A 25,346-nucleotide genomic window follows, 5' to 3' on the forward strand; every position below is an offset into this window, starting at 1 on the left:
GAAGTGTATGGGTGCACGTTTTCTATTACTCAGTCACTCTGTCAAACTGGGGCCACAGTACCACCATTATATCTAGTAAGATGGTCAATCACTGAATCAATCAATCAATCAAGCAAGCAATCAATCAATCAATCACAGATACACAACCACTGACATGGCTGCCACAGCTTACCTCTCTTGAAATGCGCATGGGTCGCACAGGCTCTGGGCCACTCTCACAGTGCTCGTCATTCTGAAATCGCAAAGGGTTGGGAGGAGGTGGTATGTTGAGTGCCGGAAAGAATCAGTGATAAGGGATAAACAAGCATACACTGGTAGCAGCACATACCTCGCGGGCCTGCTTCTCGAGTTCCCGGAGTCGTATTGCCCTGGCCTCGGCTCGGGCCTGCCTGCGCTGTGCTAGTCGGGCCTCTGCCTGCAGCACACAATCAAAACAAGGTCAATACAAAGCACAGCAGGACAGAGAATGTTTCATTTTGCCACACAAGCTCCACAGCTATCACAAATGTTCCTAATGGGTAGCTTTGCGCCTTTCAAGGTGAACACTGCCTGTTCCTTTCTGGTACCTACATTAACTGGCCTGATAAAAACATGAAATAGTGGTTGTAATGTGCCAGCTCCTAATCTGAGAATGTTTTCACCCTGAATGTGATGTTGTGCTTCTGGAGGAATTTCTGAAACAAGCGGCTAAAGATCACAACACTCGGAGCATAAGTTCCTGAAGAAGGTCGTAACAGCATCTCGATGGTCTTAGCTTATGCAGCAAGTTGGTAGCTACGTTTAGGAGACTAATGTTTTTGCAACAATGAGAAAGACAGGCACCTGAGCACTTGAATTATGTCTCTCAAATGCACAGAAATAACACCTGCTGTTCCAATTTAGCAAACACTTTACTAGTCTACAGCACACTGCATCGCTGATGGCAAAAAGTTTAGATTGAGACTAGCTAACCCACCAACTGTTAACACTAAGCATTTCCCAGAAAAGTGGCATCATGCCAGTGGATTTTATTATGAAGAAACTCAGATGTCAGCATTTCAGAAGTCATCTAGAATTATAAGATAAATGAAACAACAATGACAACAGCCTATGGCCATAAGAGTGAATAGCTTCAGAATACAAAGAGTGATAGTGCCACTTTTTCTGGCAAGGGCGTCAAAACACGTGCAGGAGACAATGCCTTGAGATCAGTGGAGGTGAAAAGGGATATGGAGCTGCTCTCTGCACATTGTTTTGTGCAATTTTTTATTACTGCTCTTCGAATGAAATGGGATAAATAAATGGTGAAGTTAATAAACCCATACATAAATAAGTATTCTATAGGACACAGGAAATCCAAACTATGTATCATTGAGATCTGCAAAATGAGAGAGAATAAAAATGTACTACTACTGCAAGCCTGGAGCTAAGAATCAATCTGCAGTATCTATGTGACAACAGTAGTACCCTGCTAAATTTGAGACTCCACACCTAGAGACTTTGTTACTGACAGCACCAGGCATAAGCAAAAAAATGGATCCAGTAAAACTCTAGCAATGGTCTGCTATAAAGAAAGTTAAAGAAACAGTCTTATATGAAGGAAATATGACGATCTTAGCTTAAGCATGGAGAATATGACAGCCACATGCTAAGAAATGCAACTCTTAAGAGATTATATATGAATTGAATGGTGAATAATGAAACACGCAGAACAAAAACTTGAAAAGGTTTTCTAGTTAAACCATAACAATGGACTATATCCACTTAAATCACAATTTCCTTAGATAAGTACTGTCATAAGTCTTCAGTGTTATCCAAACCATTACCTAACAACGAAAGACATCTCCAAAACAGCTCTTACATTTCGACAGACAGTGCTATTAATATTTGCACAGGGTAGTGTGTTATACCATAAAGCATCAAATACTATTTACACTGTCAGTTCCATTCACAAGAGCTCTTCAAATTAAAAATAAAGGTTATTTTTTCTTTCAGATACACTGACTTGGTAACTAATACGTAGAAAAGATATATCTCTAGTGAACACTAAGGAGGTTTAAAACGCTTGCTGAAGCGGAGTTGATGTCTCAAGAGGGAAGCTGGAGTGCCGCCATCTTACCATAGGCAAAAAAAAAAAAAGTTAGCGAATAGCGGGCAATATACAAAGCACTTTTTTCCTAGTCCTTGCTATTTATAATTATTCATTTTGCCGTACAGATGTCGCTCGACTTTCTTTCTGTCACTAGTTCTAGAAGGAAGCCTTAACATCTTATCAAATTTTATGGCACATCATGATACCAATACACAGCTAAACGTATCATTTTAGCCAGAAACCACAAGCTTGTATTTACTAATAAGTCTAGCATTTAAAATAACTGACCGAAATGAAGCGAGTTGTGAGCAGATTTCATCTGTCATGGCCCTCTTTCAGAGTAGCAGTACATATAGGCAAACTCTGGCTTCACCTGTGCTGGTAAGAAACTAAAGTGGCTGTCACTCCAGCAATTTTTTTTAAACCTCGTTGATCGCCACCAATGAGACAGTTACCAATACATATTTGGTGAACATTAGGAACACCTGGACAGGTTATGGATCGCAGTGAACCTTTCATTAGAGTTTCAGAAAGCTCATGCACAAATTATGCAAATACAGGTGAAACATAGAAATGCGTCTTTAAAGTAAACCTTGCACCAATGGAAATAACATTTAATTAAGAAGAATATCCTCCATTTTCCAGAAGAGAAAGCTATAAAGTGCAGTTGTTGGAGTGCATTAAAAGAACAGAATTTGCATGTCAAATTAGAGACAATGTAAGACTGTTACCTCAGTTGTAGGTAACAATCTGCTTACCTGCTTCTTACTTACAAAACTAATTTCAATATGAATGTTTCGCAGGAACTGTGTTTCAGAAAGCAGAGGCACAGAAGGAAAGTGCAGTGCAGTTTTGTGGGTAGAGCCTATAATTTATATCTGTGCTTTTGATGTTGTAGACGTAATACCTATATTTTTTTTATTTGCACAAGTTTTTGCAAAAGCTTTCGCGGCCTAAATCAAGGATACTTTCCTTGATTCAAGGACACTTTTGGTTGTCCCTAGAGCTCAATATTCCCTAAAGAGTGCAACAAACTGCATTTTATTTGATTAAGCAGCTGCCAAATAGGAGCATTTATGCATTTCACATCTATTTGGAAAGAAAGGGCACAAGCTCACGCTGTTGCGTTTAAGGGGGGATGGTAGGGTAAATAGTCCAAAAAAAATTTTTTTTTTTATTTCGTTACTGAAAAAAAAAAAATACACACTGTGCGCAGTAAAACTGTGCAGTGGCAAGCGCAAGAAGGCTCGAAGCCATCTATAAATGGCAGCAAGAACCGTGCCTCATGGTATTTAAAAATCAACATAAAATGACATTTTTCTGAAAGTCACTTTTCTGAAATTTTTCAAACTTTGGTGTACCTTTTCTGGAAAGTTATCCAACCCATTAAGCTGAAATTTTCTCAGATTATACTGAAATCCCTTGCAATCTTTTAAATGCATAACCTCTTCTATAGCTCAGGTCATGTCAGGGGTGAGGCAGGGCTCAGTTCTGGGGCCGCTCTTATTCATCATATGCTAATGACATTATTGAAGTAGCTAGAAACACACAAGTGAAAATATGTCTCTACGCAGATGATTGCATGATCTATTACAACATCTGTACTCTTCGTGATCAAGAAGTGCTTAACAATGTATTTTCATCATTTTCAGACTGGAGTAACACAGGGCAGATGAGCATTAACTTCAGCAAAACTGTGGCAATGACTTTTATTAACAAGAAACAGCCCCTAAAATTCGCATACAGCACTCAAGGGTACAGTATTACTGAAGTTAAGGAGTTCAAATACCTTGGACTTACTTTCACAACTAACCTTAGTTGGCATAATCATATCAATACAGTCTGCTCTAAAGCACTGCGAAAATTAGGGTGCCTAAAACAAACTTTAAAACACGGCACTAAAGAGTGCAAGCTTACGGCCTATAAATCACTAATTAGACCTGTTTTAGAGTATGCTTTTGTAGTGTGGTTGCCTCATCGCATAAAGGATATTTCCAAATTAGAATCCATTCGGAAAAAAGCTGTTAGATTTATCTATGGCCGTTACGACCGTACGTTTTCATCGTCATCCCACGCACACGCTTTATCACTGGACCCATTGTCGTTTCGTCGCATGTGTGACCGTCTAATCCTACTGCACAGAATTGAACACGGATCGACTAACATAGAAGCGCCTATCTCGCTAATCGCACCTACTGTGCGAGTAACCCGATGTACTCACCCATTAAACATAAATCCCTTTGTTCCAAGAATAAATTGTTTTAAGTTTTCTTTTTTTCCAAACACTGTTGAATTATGGAATAACTTAGATGGTTCTCTGCATTTATTGCCGACTAATCAATTTCAGAAAGAACTGCCTAACCATGTTAGTTGACATTTTTTTGTTCATAAGTTATGTAACCCACTTCTGCTATGTCTCTAAATGAGATAGCAGTATTTGTAAATAAATAAATAAATAAATAAATAGTCTGAACCTAGAATTTTGAAAAATTGTTTGAGTTATAATACTGAAAAACAAAAATATGTGAAAAGTCTCTCTCACAATATGTGACAAGTGAGGGCAATATATTTTTTTTTCTTGTGAGATGACTGTAGGAACCCAATCTTTCTTTTTAGGTGCAGATTAAAGCCGCTATCATCTGGAATTATTGTGCAAGATTTCGCAGTCATACTACTTTTTGTTTCTGATGGAAGGCACATTTAATTTTACACCCCAGCCTAAAATTTGGTTCTCAAATACAAAAAAATAAAAAAGGATACAGTGAAAAAAATTACACCAAGTGAAGGCGAAAATCATTCTTATTCAACATGCAAGATTTCAAAATAAAGTATGGAATAGTTGTTGAGATACGAAGCTGAAACCAAGATGACCCATTTGTTCTACTATACTCGCTTAAGAATACACACTTGCGAATAGTGCTGGCTCAGTGCCCTAGGTGTGGCAATGTTAGGTTTGGCTAGTTCCCTGCAGTTTCAATCCATATGCACTATCCACTTCAGCTATCATAGGAGCATTTTACCACTTATGTATGCAGTGAAGTTAAATTTAAAGTTAACGTTATGAAATTACAAATGCATTTGTGCAACAATTTTTACACTTTTATTCTCTGTAGTGCCTATGCAGATACATTCAGGCTATCAGTTTTCTCTCACAAAAATTTCTGAAAAGCAAGAATAAACAAGAAAAGCAAATGAAAAATTAAGTTTAGAACGCCAACTCAGCAATAAGAAGCAACATCTGTACAATTCTGTTCACAATTGTGCAACCTGCAAATACTGGACCATCCAAAGCAGACAGTATAAATTATATAACCTTCTGAACTACACCAACAATTAGTGAATGGGACTTTTGCAGAAATCACATAAACAACGTAAAAATTTAGTGTCAACTGTAAACTGATACATTATATTTAGCTGCTTTTGATGAGATAACAGGCCCAGGTTAAAAGATCGTGATATCCATTTATAGAATTTAAGTAGTGTTGCAATACGCTTTTTTTATTATTCATAAATTTTCGATATTGTTCAAAAGTATTTTTCGGCCCTTCCAACGGTCTGCAGTTTTTTGTATCTCTCTCTCTCTCTCTCACGACCAACAAGCTTCATTCAGATCGGTTCAGCCTGCTTCACAGGTACCCGAGTAGGGGTATCAAAGTTTGCAAAGGACTTGGCCTTCTCTTAAACCTCAATACAGCACATTCTTTAAAAGAAAACGTCCACGATATGAAGCTAGAAAAGACGACCGCACTTCTACACTTCCTCGGAATACCAAATGTGGATAGCACGAGGGAAGCCTACAGAGGCGGCACACAAGCGTTCGATGACAAGCCAAAACACGAACTATACATGGCTACTTGCTTTAGCCGCAGTTCGAACAAAGCAGAATGCGCCTCATACCCATGCTCAACGTTCCTTGGCTCGCAGTGTCCGCAATGCATGCACCAACTAGACGAACGTCGTCACTCCGCTCGTATCGGGAGGGAGACGAGCACAGCAGAAGAGCTCGCAGCGTGACCTTGACCCGAAACTATAGGCTCGGCGAGCGCGCTAAGTCGACTGCGCTGGCTCGTCGGTCAGAGCGCACGCGCGCAGGTCTTTGCGGCGTTCGCGGGGCCAGGGGGCGGAAGCGCTCCCCCGGAAAGCCGCCCGCTACCCGCGCCATGGGCAGGAAGCCTCGCTTGTGATTGTTCGTTCTTCCACGCACACGTGCAGCGCGAGATGTTCGGCTGTGTACATGCTTCCGTCACGCGGTGTCAGCAACGCGACAGGCGCGCTGCTGCGTTAGCTGCGAAGCGGCTGGACGGGGACGCGGTGGAACGCTTCCACGGCCGCGCGTGTTGCGAAGGGCGGCGCACCGTCAAGCACCGAGCGAAAAGGCATCCTATAGCAACGCGGCGACCCTGGGCGTTCGCAGCTTGTTTCCGTGCGACTGCATTACGACGACGACGCAGATATATATATATATATATATATATATATATATATATATATATATATATATATATATATAGTAACGCGGGCAAAACGGCGCCCGCGCTGTCTCTGCGTCACCGCGCAATTCGCTCGAGTTTCCATGTCGACGTGCGCATTCAGCGCACGTCGGCATTCGTTGCGCGAAAAGGCGAGAAACAACGGGAAATGCGTCCGTTACAGACTGCAGGTGCAAAGAACGGCTGCCTGCAGCAGCAGCAGCAGCAGCGGCGGAGGCTTCGCGACCTGGCCACGCACCCGCAGAGCAGTGGCTCTATACCACTGTGGTGTTTTCCCCTGCCCCCATTCTTTTCCAGGCTTTCACTGTTATTTAGACAAAGTCACAGTGACAACACAGCGTGCCTCTTCTATATGGCACGCCTTCTAAGCACTCAGTCATTCACTAATTAGGCCATATGCGAAATTCCGCAAGCAGGCCTTCTCGTGCCCATCTAGCTTGCCGTGACCAAGACGGCCAACTTCTTTCCTTCGATAGTTCATTCTGTTGAAGCTGAAAGACGCGTTTCGAAAGCTTAAACGGTATGACGCACGGACGGACGGACGGACGGACGGACGGACGCATCTATCTATCTATCTATCTATCTATCTATCTATCTATCTATCTATCTATCTATCTATCTATCTATCTATCTATCTATCTATCTCTGCCTGTCGGTCTGTCTGTCCACACACACACACACAAAAGCGCGTGCGCCAGTTCCAATTCCAGTCCGAAGTCTGTGACCTCGGTTAAGGCCATACGAGATTCGGGGAGAAGCGAACTTGCACTATTTCCGAATCTTGTCTCTTCTGCCCAGCGAGCCGGATTGGATGCCGCACTGAGTCATCGTGAACGACTTCGAAACCTAGTGCAGGTTCTACAACGTTCATTCTGGCAACGTTTGACAATCAACTCCGGTCGAAGTTCTGTTCTCGGGACTTTCCGTGTCATCAGTAACGTACAGGTGCATCGAAATATACGTTCGGCAAGAGGTCCCAAACCAAGGCGGCAATAACAGCAGTAATTGATGGGGTTTAACGTAAGAAGATATGGCGACATGAGCGCTCAGTGTGCCAGAAGGACCAGTCACCATAGCGCCACCTCCGGTTTTTTCATTCATGTGGTTCATTTCATGGTGCCCACTGTTGCCTACATTCTCGTGTTTTGGTGCTAGTGCGTTACGCGCGCGTACTTGCGTGCGTGTGTACTGTATCATCATCACACCTTAAGTAGAACGCTAAGCCTGCTGCCAGGCTAACTTCTACAAGTCATTAAACTCTCTTATCTCTCTCTCTCTCTCTCTTGCTTTCTGCGAGATACTGGTCGGCGTACGCAATTCCCTTGCGATACATTCTCGGAATATGCAAGCTTTGTCGGCAACGGGCAAGCTACGTGGTGCGGGCGGTCAGTGTTCAAGAACCTATAGTCCGAGGCTAGTGGTCTGGGACGACGCAGCGGCAGCTTCCCGAATACTAACAGCTTGGAAGACCGCATCTGCAAGATATGACATCTTCTTGTCCCCCTCATATACATAAGAAACAAAAGAACAACATATCGATGCCGACTCCATGCGCCAGAAGGCAACGTTCGATCCACAAAAGTGAATACGTGCGCTAGAATGTTGCCAAAAGAATCGCCTATTGCATGCGGTGCAAATGCAAGGCGCACGCGCACAGCTCTAGCCCCCCCACCCCCCCTCCCCCTGCCGCACTGGCACGCAATCGCCACCACCTATCGGCGCAATGCGAAGCTACACAGCTGCAGTCAAGCATGAGGCATTGGACAATGTCGCGGTCTTGTTGACAAGTCCGCGCGCACAGTGAGAGAGAGAGAGAAAGCACGCTGTCGCATGTTTTCGCGCCCGCTGCAGCGACAGCCGCACGTCGTCGTCTCCCAACTGATGGGCGACGACGAAAGTGGAGGAGGAGGCGCCGGTTTGCGCTCCCCCTATATACGCATGCAGCAGCAGCAGGTCCCGCATGCCCACTGTACATACGCGCGGCGAAGTTCGCCCTCGCCACCCGCCTGCGGCTGGCTCTGGCTGGAACCCCGGGGCTCCGACGGTGCGCCCGCCCTCGGAGCGGTTGCGACACTTCGACCCTGGATCGACTCCAACGACTCCAAGCTGCCCCGGGGCAGCGGGAGCAACCTCCCTCCCGCCGCTTAGTGTCGTCGCGACTTTGATCTTGGCACCAGTGCATCTATCGCGCGCGCGTGTGCGGCCCCTGCCCGTCCGTCATGGTTGACGGTGACTCAACACGGTGGGCGTCTGTATGCGCGGCGAGGTGCGTTTTGGCGGCGGCGCGCTGTTGCGAGGTAGGAATGCAGCGTGACACTCCAGCGCCATCATTCCTTCGCGTGCCCCCGTGCCAAACGCTTGTACGGAGCGCGGGAATTCGCATTTCCTGTCCTAAGAGACGGAGTACGCATCGTAATGATAGAGTACGAATCGATATGCAATACCTGAAAACTCTATAGGCACATACGAATAAACGAAATGCATACAATGTCGCGTAGGTAAGGCTATAATCTTCTTGTCGGTTCACGGAACAGACACAATTGCTTATTCAGTCAGCCGCCGTCCTGGCGCGACGCGGCTAGGTGGCACCCCCGAAAGAAACGTGATGCGACTGTGGGTCGCGCCCTCTTTCACAGGCCGTGATTCAGTGCCTGCGCGCTGCACGCCAAGCTTCTCCCGCGCAGTAAATCATCAACTTGGATGTAAGTGGTGACCCATCCAGTAATCAGCCCTACAACAAAAATGTAAAACCCTTGACACATCCTTCAAGGTAGAATGCCGCACAAAATGCCCTTGGCACACCCTTATTTTCTGCAGTGTTAAGAAAACTGTTCGTAATAACTTCGGCGGAAACACTCATACTGCACCCTTAAGCATTCAAGAGCCTACGATGGGAATACGCCGCAGGTTACACCTCTCAAGGACCTAAGGGTGCTTTATTTTGTCGATGCAGTAAGACTGGCGCTGACAATGCAAAATTATTTCTGTAAATCTCTGTCTTGAGAAACTGCTCAATTAACAATTGTGTGTTGCTCACCAGCACACAAAACCATGCAGGATATAGTTTCGCAAATGTCCTCCGATGACCATTTATTCGTGCAAAACACATATAGACAGGCGCTCACAGCTCCGATCGGTGCCGTGAACGTAAAGGCATAAATATCTGAGAAGAGTGTTTGCCTAAGCTCGTTCGTTGCACATTATAGCAAGAAGGATTTCGAGCAGAAAACAGTGTGACGAGGTCAGAAAGGAAGACGTCACACCGCGAGACTAGCAACTTAATGTTTAATGCTCATTTTGACCCTTTTTGTAGCACGAGACGCCCAATGCAGTGCCCTTTCTTCTTGGCATAAATACAAATTGGATAGCTCTTACTACGTCTCGCAAAATGGGCTGCAACTAATGCTACTCATCTGCTTGCTGTTTGCTGGTCTCGTACTCGAAGTGAGCTGCTACTTGACATGCGTTTGCTGGTCATGTGTGCGCTGTTTTGCTATGTGCTATCACTCTCGTTACGGCCATTATAAATTCGCGGTTCTTAAGGTACAAGCTAATGCCAACGTGCAAATTTGGCCCCATAGTGATTTTAAATTTGTTTATTTAATAAACATTCAATCAAAAGGTAGTTTATTCACGGATGATGATGACAGCTAATTATCTTCTTAATATTACGCCCTTAACCTGAAGGGCGTAATCTTGCGGTACACGATTTGGAAATCTGACGTCGCTAAGGGTGTAGTTTTGTTAAGTACGCCTTCGACAAGAGCCTTTATATACGCAAAACACTGATTCTGAAGTGGGTGTAAAGGGTGAGTGAGACACAGAAACACCCTTATTGGTGTAAATTGGTTCATGGTGTATTTTCGCGATTTTGGTGTTCTTTCCTGGCGGTTTCAGTTTTGGCCTATTTTCGAGTGCAGCAAAAGTCTTCCTTTATTTTTTAATTATTAAACAATTAACCACTGGCTCGGCCAAATGCTGCCGAAACCTATGCCGTGGCGACAGGGTGAAGCGGGAAATTCAAGCGACGTCAAAAACAACCGACTCCTACGCGTGCACGTCCAACATGTCGTCTTGTTTACGCGGCTTTAAAACTTCTAGAGGCGAACGGGAGGGCTTGTCGCAGTCTATCGCTGGACGAGCTCGATAAGGCAAACGCCGCCGGGTACAACCGGGAGAGAAGTATTCGCAGCACTGACGCGCTGCGCTCAGGACAGGCGGCGGCCCACGGCTACGCATGCCGTACGTCTTCCCTTCCGGCTCAGGGTTCGCCAGAGAGCCATAATTACGTGCACCCTTGCCAATGTTGGAGCTCCAGCAGCGGGCCGATTTGGTATAGCGGGCCGAAATATCATAGCATTATCGCATCCTTCCGATGCCTAATATCGCAACCTTGTAATCTAGCGATCCTGTTTCGATGAAGCGCCTGAAAGACACGCTTGTTTTTGGAAGCACAGGATTTGTTAATTTTTTTTTTTCACAGGCTGGCAGGCGCGTATACGCTTGAAAGACTCCGTCGCTCAAGCGCCTGGGTGGAGGTTCCATTCTTCGGAGCCACTGTCACTTACTCCTGGCACGCTGCACGTAACAAATGAAACGGAGAAGCTGCAGCAACCGCGGATGACTAGGAAAGGCGGCCGAGACACGCACGCGAGCGCCGAGCCCTCTCGTTCCCGCCGGGGTATTTTGGAACTCTGTCTTGAGACAGGGCGCGCGCGCCTGCTTTTCTTTCGCCTCGGCGCAGTTCAAACGGGTGCTTAGCGAAAAGAAGCTCAACACACACACACACACAACGCATACACGTAAGCATCTCACGAAGAAAAAGCGAAAACACGCGGTTTCAAAACGCGGGTCCCGGTTGACTCAACGCTGCGAAACATCGAACAAGTCGAAACACCGTCGACCGAAAGAGCCAGCCAAGCAACTCTTGCGGACGGGACTCCCATTTTGCTTTTCTTTCTGCATCGGGGTCCGCCAAGGCAAGCTCACAAAATGAATCAACGGGGCAATAGATCAGAAGGTTTAAGAAGGAGCTGAAGTTTACAAATAAGCCTGCTCTCTCTCTCCCTATCTCGGCCATTCTTTTTTACGTGCACGAGCAGACGGTTCCGCAACGGCGCCATACTGCCTCAGCATCCCGAGCCAGACGAACCGCGCCCACCGACGAGCATAAATCTCCACCTATGGATGTAAATGGAGCCGACGCGGAGGCGTTGTAAATATTTCCAGAGAAAGCGACGAACCCCCGTCATGCGAGACGAAGCTCGGCAATAAATAAAGAGTGAAATAAGCGCCCACGCGCACAAGCGTCCGTCACCGCGGAAATACAGGTCCGAAAATCACGAGGGAGAACTGGTAGCGCCATCTCGCGGCGCTAAGCTGTACCACAGAACACGACCAATAGTGATTCTGCCGTGACGGACTATTTTCCGCTTTGCTGCCGGCGCAAGGTCACCAGCAGCAACATAATCAATAATGCATAGAGGATGTTTCACGCAATTTGGGCCAACCCTTAAGAATATGCAAATGCCACGTAGCTGCACAGAACTAATAAGGTAATGTTGTTTGCCGTCGCTTGGAGATACTCAGATAATTTCTACATTACGCCTAATCAGATAATTAGCCGTAATCAATTAATCAACATCTCAAATATTTTACTTAGACTTCACGTTCCGAAAAACACTTTTTATGTAGCACATATTGAGCAACAGAGATCGGTATCGGGAGTATTTTCATGTTGCTCTACAATTTTTTATTTACACTTTTAAGCTAATTATAATATTTGATAGGTTTATTAACTAATTAAGACTAATTATCTCATTATGGGAATTCAAAAAAAGAAGTATTCTCCAAGCGACGGCAAATGACATTACATCGGTTCTGTGCAGCTATGTGGCATTTGCATATGTTTAAAGTTTGGCTCAAGTCACGTGAAACGCATTGTATGGAGACTCTTTATTTTTTTTTTCCGGGACGGGACACAGGCGCGCGCGCACACACAGTTTGAACGCTTTGCGGTTGCGCAAAGCATGTCACAAGACGTCGCCGCTAGTGCTGATGCTACTGTCGACGTTTCTACCATTCCGTAAAGGTATTCAACCCGAAATATGAAGCAAAATTTGTGAGGGCCAAGCAAATTCCGCAGCGCAGCCCATTAGATGGAGACAAAGCTCTATAGAAGTTCCAAAAAAAAAAAAAAAAAAAGAAGATCACGCCAACATGTGCTACCCATCATTTTCATCTTCCAAACTTCTTGCATGCCAAGTGCCCGAATCAGCTTTGAAAGGAAGTTCGCAGCGTCGGCCAGATCGCGGCACCAGCGTGTTCACAATGTTATTTGCCACGACGCATGTGGTCTGCTGCAGCTGCCGAATGATCTTGAACAACACGTAGTAGGGCGTGGCGTCAATTAACAGCTTGGCCCAAATCAATCGTCGTTAGTCATCATGAGTTAACGGTTTAAGAGGAAGCTTAAGCTCGGGTGCTCCCATCTAAATACAGGTAAAAGGAGAACTGTTTTTTTCTCGGCAACCACTGCACCAAATTTGACGAGGTTTGTTGCAATTAAAAGAAAATTCGAAAGTTAGAAAAAGGTAGACCCGCAAGGTTTATAAATTAATATCTCTGCATCAAAAACATATATCGCGGTCCTGTAAATGGCATCCATTAGATAATTCAAAGCGGACAAATTCAATGTCAAATTTATATCTTACGTGAATTTATTACGTTGTGTACAAGGGTTCTGCAAGATTTCCATATTACTAGATTATTTTTTTTTTTTAGATTAAAGGGCCCCTGAAAGGGTTCGGACAAATTTTGTAGACGCGCAGGGTACAGCTTAAGTAGAACATTCGCACCACAATTTAAGTGAAGCGTTACGTATTAATGGAGCTACAAGCGATTACAAGTTACCCTCCTCCCCAGCCACGCTTTTCCTCCTCAACTCGTTCGCCGAGCCATCGGGGCCAAGTTCCGCCTTCAGTGGTTCTGCGTCACGATGCGACGTCACATCGTCCACTTCCGGTTGTTTTGGAGCCCGCCCCCGCCTGCGCGAAACCTCTCCGCTAGCCGCTTGGCCGTCGACCGCAAGCGAGAGCTATCGAAGCAGCGTGCGTTGCGACAGCATTCTGTCGCAGCGTCGAACGTGTCTGGTATTCCGTTAACCACGCACTAGTGGAACGTTTCGACTGAACGGTGGAAGCATAAACTCAAGCTGATGAAGGAACCTTAGCGTGGACGTACGTGAGCTGCCTGATCGGTCTCCACGGTCCAGCCACCCGTTGGCGCAGAGCTTAACCAGCCAAATAAAGAGCTAATATTGCTCTAACCAAGTGCAAGACATTTTAAACATTTACAAAAACAACGTGTTAACGATTACACTCCTGCGAAAAATTTACACCAGCAGCAAATAAGAATACATTTTGTTACTGCTACTGTGCCGGGTTGAGCTCTATATGCCACCAGGTGGTTACACCGTGCAGACCATTCATACTTGCGCTTCTGTTCATCGCATGAAACGACACGCAAGGGGACACGGCCAGGCCCTGTCCCCCTTGCGCTTGCTTTTACCCTAATACCAGACTCGCGAAACGCTATTGCGTTAGTAATCTTCCGGTGTAAAGTCACGGCCGCAATCGCGCGAATCCTGGCGCCGATCGGATAGCGGCAGTCCGATGCGCTGCAGCCAGTTCGCTCGTCTACTGGCTTGCAGAGGGACACGATGTCGCACCTTGACATATTGTCAGTCGTACGTTTGCAGTCCACAATGCAACAAAGTCGAATCATAGCGCTCCCGAAAAGACAGACTGACACTGACGGCAGAGCTCTCGTCAAAGACGGAACAAGCAGACGACACTTGGTGTGTGCCGGAAGTGCTCAAGTGCACTGAAAAAGTGTTCTTGTGCATTCCCTTTATGTTAATTTCTTTTTATGCAAACAAATTAACCAACATTCCAACTATTACGAACATCATTTGTTTACCATAAAGTTTGAAAAATTATCGATCACGCGCGCTGGTCAGCCAATCGTATAGCTCGCTCCACTGACGTCATATGGGTAGGGGCGGCTTAAAATTCCGCCGCGCAGTGTGCTGCGATCGGCAACGATGTGCATTCTTAAAACCTTATAATAAATTACACGCTTTACGCAGAGCTAACGTCTCAGTATGATTGTAGAAAATCGTCAAAATCGTTTCAGGGTCCCTTTAATGTGCAACATATCAATTTTGTCTGCTTTAGACGTACCATATTATTTTTCCTCGCTGAGTTAGAGAGTTGAAAACTTTATAGTTTCGTTTCCTGAAAATTTTCGATTTTTGCCTATTTTTACTAAAAAATAGACAATCTAAATCGAAAATTCGAAACCAACAGTCACTAGATTTTACGTTTTTTTCTTTTAAATGCGACAAACATCGTCAAGTTTGGTACAGTGGTTTGTGAGAAAAACAAGTTCTCCTTTTACATGTATTTATACAGGAGCACCCGAGCTAAAGCTTCCTCTTAAGAGGAAGCTTTAGCTCGAGGGTTCCTGTATAAATACATGGGAAGGAACAGTTTCGCGGCAACCACTGCGCCGAATTCCATAGGGTTTACCGCATTAAGAAGAAAATATTAAAATATAGTGACTGTGAGGAAGTGGATTTTTGATTTAGCCGATGTTTGTTAAAGTCGCTAATTTTCAGAAAACGAAACTGCCAAGTTTACGACTCCGTAACTCAGCAACGAAAATGAGATCAGAATTCTGTGAATTGCATCAAAGAGTGCATCTAAAGCAGACAAAATTGAAGTATTACACATGGCTCTCAAATAAAGTATTAATATGTGAGGACTTTTGCAGAACCTTTGTAAACATCATAACTAATTCATGTGAGATAAAAATTTTTATTAAATTTATTCACTTTGGATGTTCTAACGGACGCAGTTTACACAACTGCGATACCGATTTATGGATCTGCAAACTTCGCGATTCCATTTTTCTTTTATTTCAAACATCAATTTTCGGCAATTTTCGCGAACGTTTTCAGGCCCAAAATCGAAATTCCGCTTCCAACAGTCACTAGAATTTACCCTCTCTAAAATGCGAAACAAATTTAATTAAAATCGGTCCAGGGATTATACCAGAAAAGCATCTCCGTCTTTTACGCGTATTAGAACAGGCGGCATCGGAGTTGGGACGGAGCCAATTAATCTTCTTAAACGGTAATGCTGATTTACATGTGCGTCGTCTAAAAGCAAAAGCTGAAAATCCAGCGTCGTTATGCGCGTTTGTTTAAGGCATAGATTGTGCAATCGATACTGCTTTCTACAAAGGAACTATGGTTTCTTGCGGAGTAGCGTCACTTTATACATCCGTGTCAGCTGTATATCCGTAGAACAAAAAACAAAAAAAAAGCTGAGTTTCCGGACTATAACGTACCAATATTATTAAACTGCTACGCAGATGGGAAAAAATAAAAGAAAGGCAAATAAGTAAGAGTAGAACGCGACAGCCATTCAAAGATCTCTAATTATACTTCTCACGCTTCCCGGTCACTAAGGTGTTGTAAGGAACCGAGCGGGCCGCGCCGCTCCTACTAAGACATACCTCAAACGGCAGCTGTAATACGCCATCACGTTAAAAGGGGTTCGTGTTTGAGCTTACGCGTAAGAGAATTATGTTTTCTCCTACATTCAAATTACAATCCGACGCTGTCACGTCCGTAGGTTGTGTGTAAGTCGTACTTTACGAATTTTCTGACGCATTTCCCTTCGGGAAATTCAATTAGTTCCGTAACGCCCCTGCGCCACGCGGAGGGCCTGCGTGGTATACGGGATGCATCGTTCGGGATGATATCTCTTGGTCGAAGATGCCGCCGCCGACACCAGATTTTCTGAACGGTGCCGCGTTAAAAGGGTCAACGATATGACATCGATTGGAAAGCTCTCGACGACAGCACAGTTGGTTACCTTAAATGTCAGCCCGAAACCACAAGCAGAACTTTAGATGCACAAGACTGGCTACCTGGCACAAAATATACTGCATCAAATGCGATTAAAACAATCCATTTATAGGAAAGTTAATCGATCAATCGCATCGCCTTAAACACTAACATCGTTGCAGAAAAAGATTGCAGTTCGCATAAAGCGGCAGAAAACTTCTGGACAGTACTTCAGCAACAGTTGCCGTGGCACGAGTCAAGGTGACGACGAAACACATTGTAAAGCCTGCCACCATTTCGTTTCAAAGCGACTGTTCACAAAGAATGATCCATTAACACAACCATCCGCTAAGTTTTCCCATGCGAAAACAGAACCCTCGGAGCATGTTTGTTTGTTTATTCTAACATCGCGGCGAAACGGAGACCCACAAGCATTTACGTGCTGGCGCCCGAGCACTCTTAGCAAAATAGGCACCAAGCCAGCAGGCGATAGGCGAATAAAGTACCCGTTAAATCAATATTCTACCCCCAATGATTTCTAAGCCTTCGGCACGTTCCAGCAGGCACGATCTTGAGATCTGTTGTCACTTGCCAGCTTTGCAGCGGCGGTACGTTATGGCCCTTCTCCGCAGTGTGCGAATGCTATGCAGCGAAGCTTGCGCATGCTCGTTTAAGCCACTATCTTGCAATTAGACATCAACGCTGAAACGATCTAGACTGGTAAAAATATTCCTTAAGAACTCCCGTTTTCGCTCATCCGGTGGAAAAGGGTTTATCGTACTATCGAAAAGGACTAAGACCAAACTATTATTTAATTAATTTCGCGCCGAAACCGAAGCGCTGGTGCGTCAGTCTGAAGCACGGAGTAAGATGGTCTGAAGTCACGGATTTCAAAGCACTTTCTCGCATGTGGGCTGTTTTGTTGCAGGAAAAGTTCTGGAAGCTTACTGGGTTCAGCCTTCTGCTCTTTTTAGAATGCGACGTATATGTCATTCTTTATAGATAAACAATTAACTAATTAAAAGCCGTGCAGACGCCGACAAAACCAATGACATCACGACGAGCTGGTTCGTTCTTGCATCTTTTCTGGCTCGCTAAGCCTCCTCACGGTAAGAGGCCTCAATGCCTGTTGCTTCAAGCTTTACTATTACAGCTTAACATTTGTCTTTAGTGCCCTGTTAAGTTCACCTCGTAGTACTACTTCATGACACTGGCTGTGATGCCACAAGCAGTGAGCTAGGTCACCTGCGCCGTGAGTTACCTGTATCATCCGCGGTAGCGAGTCGCCGCGACCTCCTCTCCCGATTCCGCAGGGCCCGATACGATGCGGAACGGCAAAACTGCTGCCGATTCGCTAAAAATCGAATTCGTGCATAAGCGGCTCGCGGCGTGTCGGAACGGCTTTGTATAGTGTCGAAAACGAGCCTCGTTAGAGAACTATCCTGGCGATTCTTTTAACAGCGGTCGCAGTTCTACGGCATCTGGAGAAATTCAGACACGAAAAGATGTGTCCATTTACTCAATTATCGGTGCTGACAAGCACAACCGTGCAACAGGGGGCATAGTTACAAGCGGTTTCACGCGGTTTGGGCACGCCAGCTCGAGGACGATGTTCAAATTAAGCGAGTTCACTTTTTACCCCTTTTTTAGTAACATCCGTAATAGCATTCGTTCGAGGTCTTGGAGCTATAGCTTCCGCTGGGACCGTGCATATGGCAGCCTACAAGAGAAATTCGGATAACGGACTGCTCCATAAGTCGCTGCGCACGTGCGTCATTCGATGAAGAGCTATAAAAAACATCGGCACGGCATCAGAATAAAGGGAGGAATGCTGGAGCAAGGAAATGTCTCGGTACCCCACATGTCGTTGCAAAACGTTAATCACCACCGTTCAAAAGAACGAAGAAAAAAGCAGCCGTATAAATTAAACTGACGTGGTGCGAAGAAGCACAACGCCCCCCATTCGCTCACTATCTCCAAACGCGAATAGTGCGGCGGCCGTTTCTTTGCGCAAGACAGTTCGCTGCGATTAAGTGTTAGGTGGCCACGAGGTGCGCCGTCCGGTTGCGACGTGGCCCTCGACGCGTGCCCAAGCGCGGACGCAAAAAAAAAGGGGGGGGAAGAAACATCTCGTGCAGGCTGCTTCGCGTTCGCGCAAGACACCGCCGGCGCGAGGAGGCGGCGAGCGAGGACGGAACTCACGCGGTAGTTGCGGATGTAGAACTTGCGCGGCGGCTCCGCCAGCGCAGCCAGCAGGCCGGCCTGGTGCACCATGCCGCCTGCCAGGCTTATCTTGGGACGACGCGAAGAGGAACGCGCCCGCGCACAGGCAGAATCGAAGCAGACGGCCGCGTGCCGAGACTTGACGAGCGAAGACTGCGCGCCGCCAGGGGGCGCCGGTTTACCCTTCGACGGCCCCCCTCCCCCTTCCCACCAACACGATGAACCCGTCTGAGGCAAGGCCCCGTGTCGAAAACGGGCCGCGGCTCGCGCCACGCACGCTTTGGCAGGCTGGGGAGGAGTAGGAGGAAGAAGGGACGACGAATCCGGAAAAGGAAGAACGCTAGCGCACGCATTGCCGCGCGCCCCCGGCACGTGGTCGCTAACCTCACGCCGCCTGCGGTGGAGCGCCTCGTCTCGGGTTGTGCTCTTGGCCACGGCTAGAATAGATCCCGCTGCGATACAGGAACGGCGACGGCAGAACGTTCTCTGCCCGCACAGACCGCAGCACTTACAAGCGAAACGGCTGGAACGGTGCGTGCGTCCACGTGCTAGTCACAGCCCGAATTACAACCCATAACCTATATAGTTACAACTACACGGGGTATTCTTTCGTGCCAGTCTGTGAAGCATGGTTAGAAGGCGAGACAGTTGTTAGCAACAGCGCCCAACCCGCCCACTTCGATTTGTAGCGTCGATTTCTCTACACGCTGTATACCGTGTGCACCGCTGCAGCTAACGTTCAGCCAAGCTGTTCAACGAAAAGAAAGTATCTTAAAGAACACGGTGCAATATGCAATTATAAGCCCTACGATGTTCGGTCGTCTGACCTCCGAGCATACAGACACCGCAGGTCTTAAAATCATCATCATCATCATCATCATCATCATCACATGCACATTATTTCTTGTCCGAGCGAGGGGAGACTGGGACTAAAGGCACGAAGGCCTGACAGAGGTCCCAGACCCCACGGTTACAACAGCGGATAAAATCAGTACAAATGAATGCACATACAACGTACATATATATTTCGCGCAAGAGATCATAATTTCAGTAACAAAAATGATTACAATATTTGTTCTTTAGGACCAGTAAGCCGCATAAACATTAGCAAAAATTCTACCAGTATGCACTCTTTATTAGGTCAGACATGCCTACACACAGATGCAATAAAATGAAAATGTTAATAATTAGTGAAAGCAATGTCAACGGCGAGTAATAATGCATTAAGCTGTCTTTTGTAGGTGCTTTCTGAAGCACTAAAGTTTAACAGTTCTCCTACCTTGTTTACTATTTCTGTCGACTGATATATGAAAGTTTGTTTACCATAATTTGTTCTTGTTTTCGGTAAGTGTCTGGTATTCCGGCGCAGTGAATAACGAGGTATTTCATCGTTGTCTATTTTGGTGAATAATTTTTGTTTGTGTATGGTCATCAGAAGTTTCTTGTAATATATTCTGTCTGCTCGAAGAAGGGAGTAGCGTTGAAATAATGTAGCTGTTTCAAGGTCTACAAAATGGCCATTGTAGCTGCAGTATATACGAAGGATTCGTTTCTGTAAAAGAATTAATTTGTTGTAGTTTGTTTTTGAAGTTGTACCACAAACCAGGACCCCGTCGCAAAGTTTAGAGTAAAGGAGAGTATTGTATACTGCTGGAGAGCTACGTTAACATCACTTTCATTGTAGACCGCCTGCCAGTCTATAGCTACAATTAATTCCCGGAAGTGTTGTAACGAAAATTTATTTATTATTCGACTATGACAAGGTGTCCGGGTAGCGCGAATGTTAGTGGAATTGGTAAATCGCGTCTTGCTCCGTGTTTTATTTATTATTTTTTTCTTTGAACAGCTTGGCTACTGGGGGCACACGGCTGCCACTTAATGTACTACACACTCGACTTTGGTGCTTTACCTTCGCGCGGGACATGCAAAACTGTTTCGAATTATCCAAACTTTGAAATAAAGCGATATGTTTCGACTTAACGGTATTTTCTTTTTTCAGGGTGTCTACCAAGTTGACATTTCCAAATTCCCCCAGTTTTCCAGGTTTTCCCTGAGTGCCTTTGAAAAATTTCCTGAGTGACACAGAACTCTGTTCTATGTCAAGGCGGGCTGACACCATGTCACCCGATGATGTCACTCTTTATTAAGCATATTAAAAAATTTAAAAAAAAACCACTTAATCCAGTTTGATTATTAGGGAGTAGCATTTACTTTATTCAAAAAGAACACAGAAGGGAGGGGTTAGTAGAATGCACATCGAATAAAATATATTCGAAAAAATAATAATACCCGTTCCAAATCGAGTCGAACATCCTCAAATACGAATAATAAGAAGATACATACAGAAACAAATATTTTCGAATATGAGCTATTTCTATCAAATGATAGCGAGCTCAATGGTATGAGGCCCGAACTTTGCCACAAGTGAGATTCTCTCTCAGCAGCTGGAAAGTCAACCTCAACTGTCCTGACATATTCTCCGCCTGCGCATAATCCCTCAGTGTTGCGTTTCACTGTTTTAAAGAGTTTGTTTTGGTTTGGATGAGGGACACCTGAATCTCGGCGTAATCCGAAACAGTTTTTTTTTTTTTAGCTCAAGCTCCTTCAAAGAAGCGGTGGCACATTTCCTTTTCCGATCATTCCTAAATGCGTCAGTCCTGTCTGTTCTCGTCCTCCTTCTGACGCGCGTTCACCCCACGGACTATTTAAAGCATCGTCTTGGTCAGCTGTACAATGTCCGATTTTTCGGACTCCCTAGGGGCCGCGAAAGCGTCCGAAAAAATGAATGCATGTCTTTTATTGTCTTCAAAGTCTCAAATCGCCACAGGCACGTCCGAAAAAGCTCTGAAGGCCTGCCACCACACTTATTAGGCATATCGGTGCTCGTACTGTGACAGAAGACGGGGAGTGCACGCGCCTACAATTAAGGAATACATACTGGGTCCCGTGCAATTGCCCCTTCCCACACTTGCTAAGCTTCACCGCGTAACATTGCTGTATTGAGACGAAGCTTACTTTCGGAAACCGGCATAATGCAACGCGCCGTGCTTTCCGAGCTTCGAAGCCATTGGCGAGGATTACAAACGCCGAGTTGGCGCCATTGCAAACAGCTAGCGGCGAATTGCTAACAGTAGCGAACGTCGAAGTAGCTAGGCCTATAGCGTTGCCGCGGTACGGCTGCCAGCGGATCTGCCCGCGAGAGCGCCGGTTTGAGGCGGCGAGATAATCAAGATGGCGGCGTTGGTGGTTCTGATTAATGCCGTTTAGGCCATGCGGTTACGGCAAAAGTCCGGAAAATCGGTCGGCGAAGGGTTCTTGCATCCGAAGTTTCATACGTTCTTGTGCACCGACTCCAAGGTGGTGCCGCGAAGCCGCCCGAATGATCGGGCATGTCCCAAAAATCGTGCGTCCGGAAAATCGGTCGTTGACTGTACACTGGCAAGCTCCTCCAGTTGACGACACGGCGTCAAAGACGATTCGCTACGATTCCTCTCTGTTACTCGAGACAGCATTAGCACGATTTTCGTTTCCTTTCAATAACATGACGGCTAATTTTCCCTAACAGAAGCACAAATTCCCCGAGTTTTCCCTGAGTATCTGCAGACTATTCAAAATCCCTGAGGATTCCCGGTTGGTAGACACCCTGTTTTTAATATAAAATCAGGCAAGCTCGACAAATCAAAACCGTCTTAGTAAAGGCAGATCAGTCTTGGCGGCGCCATTGCATACTAGAACAGCGTCTCATGCAGTGACGAAAGGTCTGTGTGCAAACTTTCGACGTTAAGTTTCCCCATGTAAGTTTCCATGTAGTCCCCATGTGAGTTTCCGGTTCGTATGCTTATTGATTGGCTCCTATAGCTGCGCAGGCACATGTAAAAAAAAAAAAAAAAGCTCATCCGTGCATGTTTGTAGCGCTCCATGAAGTTTCCAAGACCACCTGCAGGTATTTAACGTGCACACTATGCACGGCGGCACACGGGAGTTTCTCGCATTTCGCCCAATCGAAATGCGGCCGCCGCGGTCGGGATTTGATCCTGCGACCTCGTGCTTAGCAGCGCAACGCCATAGCCGCCAAGCTATCAGCGCGGATTACATATAAGTTGGCCGATTCATCGTGCATAACCCAGTCTTAGAGGAAATGTAAACAGCCCATAGCTCAACAACTGTTAAGTGGGCCTTTCGTTCACTTGGATAGTCACTGCTCCGCACAGAGTTGCGGATAATATAACCGGGCCGCAGCGCATGCACTTCGAGGGGTGCGCTGCAAGAACGCCTGCGGCGTTCAAGAGGAAGCTTTAGCTTGGGCCCCAACTCCGACGCGGCCTATTCAAATACATGTAAAACGCAAAAACGTTTTTCTGAGATAACCCTTGGGCCGATTTTGATGAAATTTGTTGCATTTCAGAGAGAAAGTTAAATTGTAGTGACTGTTGAAAGCGGAACTTCGATTTATGTCCTGATTTTTCTTAAACAGATTTTCAAATATTCGACCGTTCGAAAGAAAAAAAAATTACCGACGATTACGTTACTTCCTAATGCGAAATTTGAGCGCAGCAAATAAGCTGTTTCACCTTTTCGATAGATTGAGGCAAAGAAATCGAGCAACACATGTATGCGCTATCACAGAATTTTTTTTTATTTTTCACACGTATTCCTTTAACAAAGACTCCACTAACAGTTCTTGACAGTCATGAAGGAAGCTTTGTGGTCGGAGAAATAGACTGATATATGTTCGACTTGGTACACCAATGCTTGATTCTCAAAGACGAGATCTATACAAGTGCCTCGCGAGGTTGTCACAGCCGCGGGACGCGTTACGAGCGAGAGGAACGGGATGTTCTCCCGCATAAGTGTTAGGAAATTGCTGTTTGTCTTTATGTCAAGCCGCCACCGATCTGGCTCTCTGATTGCCACCGCACAGGGCGAACGGCAGCGGCAATTTCGGCTCGGGCGGTGCACATATACAGATCCGCCGCCACCGATCTGGCTCTCTGATTGCCACCGCACAGGGGTTGCATTGGAGGAGGAGCGAAGAAAGGAATTAAGTTCGAGCCGGCGCTTTGACAACCGGAGACTCGCAGGAAGAGGGGGGAGGGGGGCGGCGTGTACACCCAGCGGCAAACGATGGGGGCAGAAGCGCGCGCAGCAAGCGGACAACACGATAAAGGGAGGAGGGAAGAGATAGCAGCGACTGACTGATGCCGCTGACGCCGATAGTGAGTCAACCCCAGCTGCGGAGTTGGTTTCAGGGACAACGCCGCCGATGCCGACACAAACAATATGATACCCTCGCTTCCGCAGCGCTAAGAACCAGGTCTAGCCGTGGGAAGGTGGTCACGTATTCGTCGACGTGCCGGGGCCTACGTGAAATAACCGGCGCGTCGGCAACTGAAGAGCACCCTATCCGCCACACAAGAACAGGGGGGGGGGACCCTTTCCTCCTCTTTCTGCATGGCGGCGACGGTGTTCTATGCAGTCACGTTATCTTGACTCTCTCTTGACTCTCTAGCGGCGTCAGCGGCATCCAGCGGTATCAGTCGGTCGCTGCTAGCGCTGGGGGGATGAAAGGGGGGCGGAGCTGGTTACGAGGCCGACGACAACGCCGACGACGACGCGAAACCCAGGAACGGACGCCAAAGAGCTGCGCTCTAAAATAGAAGCACGAAGATACAAATTCATAGTTCTGCATCAAGAACAGATATCGCGGTTCTGTAAACAGCACCCATTAGATCATTCAAAGCGGACAAATTTGTTATGTCATTTTACATCTTACGTGAATTTGTTACGTTGGTTACAAAGGTTCTGCAAAAGCTGTATTTCCATATTACTAAGTTTTTCTATTTTCATATGTAACATATCAATTTCGTCCGCTTTAGATGTACTGTTAGATGCAATTCACAGAATTGTATTATCATTTTTCGTTGTTGAGTTACAGGGTTGCAAACTTGATAGTTTCGTTTTTTGAAAATTTTCGATTTTTACCAATTTTTAATAAAGATTTGACAACCTAACTCAAAAATTCGAAACCAACAGTCACTAGACTAAGTTTTTCTTTTGAATGCGACAAACCTCGTCAAACTTCGTGCAGTAGTTGCCGAGAAAAACAAATTCTCTTTTTACATGTATTTAGATAGAAGCACCCGAGCTAAAGATTCCTCTTAAGGACTGACAACTATGTTTGTATGACACCTTTTGTGTACAACGGAAACCTTATACTGGTCAGTAACCTTGCAATAGCGCTCGTGCACATTAAATAACCCCAAGTGATCACCCGCTAAGGCGTTCCTCACGATCAGGCGATTGTGTTGCTACATAACACACACACACACACACACACACACACACACACACACACACACACACACACACACACACACACACACACACACACACACACACGCACGCACGCACGCACGCACGCACGCACACACGCACGCACGCACGCAGGCACACGTAGGAGCAATGCGGCTAGAACATGGAATTCAAAATGGCAACTCCTTTTTCACCGCTGGTAAGTAACGTTTTCCGCCAAACAAATGAGAACAGAGGCTTGGAAGAATGTTCCATCAGTCTCGACTGGCTTCGTCTCGCTTCTTATATGTATTGTCCCTACACGTCATGCCAGACGGTCAATAATAAATCCGGG

General features: G+C 45.8%; 1 protein-coding gene across 5 annotated transcripts in view; it reads right to left on the reverse strand.

Moving 5' to 3' along the window:
- The window catches only part of LOC142572542 (leucine-rich repeat flightless-interacting protein 2), a 59,415-nt gene that overhangs the window by 15,587 nt on the left and 18,482 nt on the right, over positions 1 to 25,346 (reverse strand). For 4 of the 5 annotated variants that reach the window (XM_075681719.1, XM_075681721.1, XM_075681722.1 and 1 more), the window contains exons 3-4: positions 329 to 415; positions 173 to 232 (exon numbers count right to left, since the gene is read on the reverse strand). In XM_075681719.1, the coding sequence (XP_075537834.1) occupies positions 173 to 232; positions 329 to 415 (147 nt within the window). Of the gene's footprint in view, positions 1 to 172; positions 233 to 328; positions 416 to 18,679; positions 18,838 to 25,346 lie in introns of those variants that run through there. The other variant, XM_075681723.1, reaches the window with a different exon arrangement.

This window comes from Dermacentor variabilis, chromosome 2 (genome assembly GCF_050947875.1).
Source record: "Dermacentor variabilis isolate Ectoservices chromosome 2, ASM5094787v1, whole genome shotgun sequence".
NCBI lineage: Eukaryota > Metazoa > Arthropoda > Arachnida > Ixodida > Ixodidae > Dermacentor > Dermacentor variabilis.